The 1,991-nt window shown below is 22.6% G+C and overlaps 1 protein-coding gene across 1 annotated transcript in view; it reads left to right on the top strand.

Moving 5' to 3' along the window:
* The window catches only part of LOC107622189 (protein PIN-LIKES 7-like), an 11,407-nt gene that overhangs the window by 1,592 nt on the left and 7,824 nt on the right, over positions 1–1,991 (top strand). The window contains exons 2-3 of the mRNA XM_016324070.2: positions 170–249; positions 1,372–1,496. Coding sequence (XP_016179556.1) covers positions 170–249; positions 1,372–1,496 — 205 coding nt within the window. The remainder of the gene's footprint in view (positions 1–169; positions 250–1,371; positions 1,497–1,991) is intronic.

Raw genomic sequence — 1,991 nt, forward strand, 5'->3', positions numbered from 1 at the left:
TGGTCAAATACAATCATAAATAATAAATAGTCACAAAAAAAAAAATTCATAAATAATAAATACTCGTTTAATTTATTGAATAATTTTCTATTTTCTATAAAAAGATGTATTTTTTTCTTCTTTTTATCATTGATTTTCTTTTACATTATTTTGCTTGACCCTTTTGCAGCTTGTGTTCATTGCATTCACTCCATCACTTATATTTGCAAGTTTTGCAAGGAGTGTTTCTCTTGATGATATGATATCATGGTATGCATAGATTATTAGCTCTTAATTTTTTGGACAAAAAAGCATTACTAATATTTTTATTTTCAGATAATTATATGCCATCATTTTAAGGTTAAGGCTAAATTTTATTACAATGCCATCACTAACCAGTTATGTTATATACAAGTAAAAAATAAAATGTTTAAAATAAAAAGTAAAATATTTAAAAATTATTAAATATTATCTATTTGTCTTTTTTAATAAGTTAAGCACAATTTCAAAGGCATGATAGCATTCATCTAAATTTAATGCAATATAAATATGTATGATTTAAGTAAGTAACAAGAATAGGTGAATATATAAGTTGAAACATATCTATTGTTAAAAATTTGGTGAAATCTTATTTAAGTGGTTTGAATATGCTAGGATTAGATAGTATCTAATCAAATGAGGTATAGTCCAATAGTTAGACATAGAGGATACAATGAGGTTATTTATTAATAAAAAATGCTATTTGTACACTAAAGTCAGTCACTAAAATCATTCACCAATATATTTGTGTATAAATACATGTGTGGTTTCATTTATTTTCAATGTGTATTTATATTCCAGCATGTATTTTATACTAGTGATTGACTTTAGTGGCTGATTTTAGTATACACGTAACATAACTCTTTATTAATTCATATAATTGATTCAATGAAGGAGATTTAGGGTCCGTTTGTATTTTTTTTTTAACTTATGAAAAGTTATAACATTAATGTTTGGTATAAATTTTAAAACCAAATTGTAAATTTTAAGAAAACTATTTAAGTGTTTATGGAAAAATTAAAAAAATTATTTTTTTCATAATCAAAAGTTTTTCTTATCACTCTTCTTTTAAAATAAGTACTTTTAAGATTAAAAAACTAAACACAAAATAAATAAGCTATTTTTAATTTAAGTATTTTTTGTTTAAATTCTTTTTAAAAAAAAATTAATTAAACTATTTATCCAAACTAAGATATAATTTTGTTATTGTAAAATTTCAATCCCCTAGAAGAATTATATATTTTACAATTGATTAGAATTACTTTAAAAAAAATTGTTGTATCAGTTATTATTATTATGGTAAAATTTATATGTGTGTGTAAAACTTATGTTTGTTTATTGATGAAAATGCAGGTGGTTTATGCCGGTTAACATTGGATGTACCTTTGTAATTGGAGGGTTTCTTGGGTGGTTAATTGTAAAATTATTAAAGCCAAGCTTGAAAGTTGAAGGCCTTATTATTGCTGCTTGTTCAACAGGTAGCATTGCATCAAAGTTATATATTATGGTATGCTTTGGCATTTGTATTTTTTCTTTTTCATTTGTATTTGTATGTTTTCATTTTCATCACATACATACACTTCAATCTGAAAACCTTTCATTTATATATGTTCCTAAATAATATTTTAAAAAATAAATATCTATATCTATCTAATGTATACAATACATACCTTGATACATATATAATGAGTTTTATTTACTAAAGGCATGGATTAGAGAATAACAAATTGGAAAGGATTTGTAAGGTAGTGTTTGTTTTTAGAGACTGTGATTGAGATTAGGGAATTATGACTCCGTATTATGTTTGATAATCGATCTAAAAATTTTAGTTTTAGAACACAAAATTTTAGTCTTTTCAAAAAGTAATGACATAGAAAATTAAAATTTTTGCAAATAGAAATTGAAATTTTAATATTTTTTTCAAAAATACTTTTATTTAATTTTTTAAATTTTAAATCTATTCATAAATCTCT

This window comes from Arachis ipaensis, chromosome B10 (assembly GCF_000816755.2).
Source record: "Arachis ipaensis cultivar K30076 chromosome B10, Araip1.1, whole genome shotgun sequence".
Classification (NCBI taxonomy): Eukaryota; Viridiplantae; Streptophyta; class Magnoliopsida; order Fabales; family Fabaceae; genus Arachis; species Arachis ipaensis.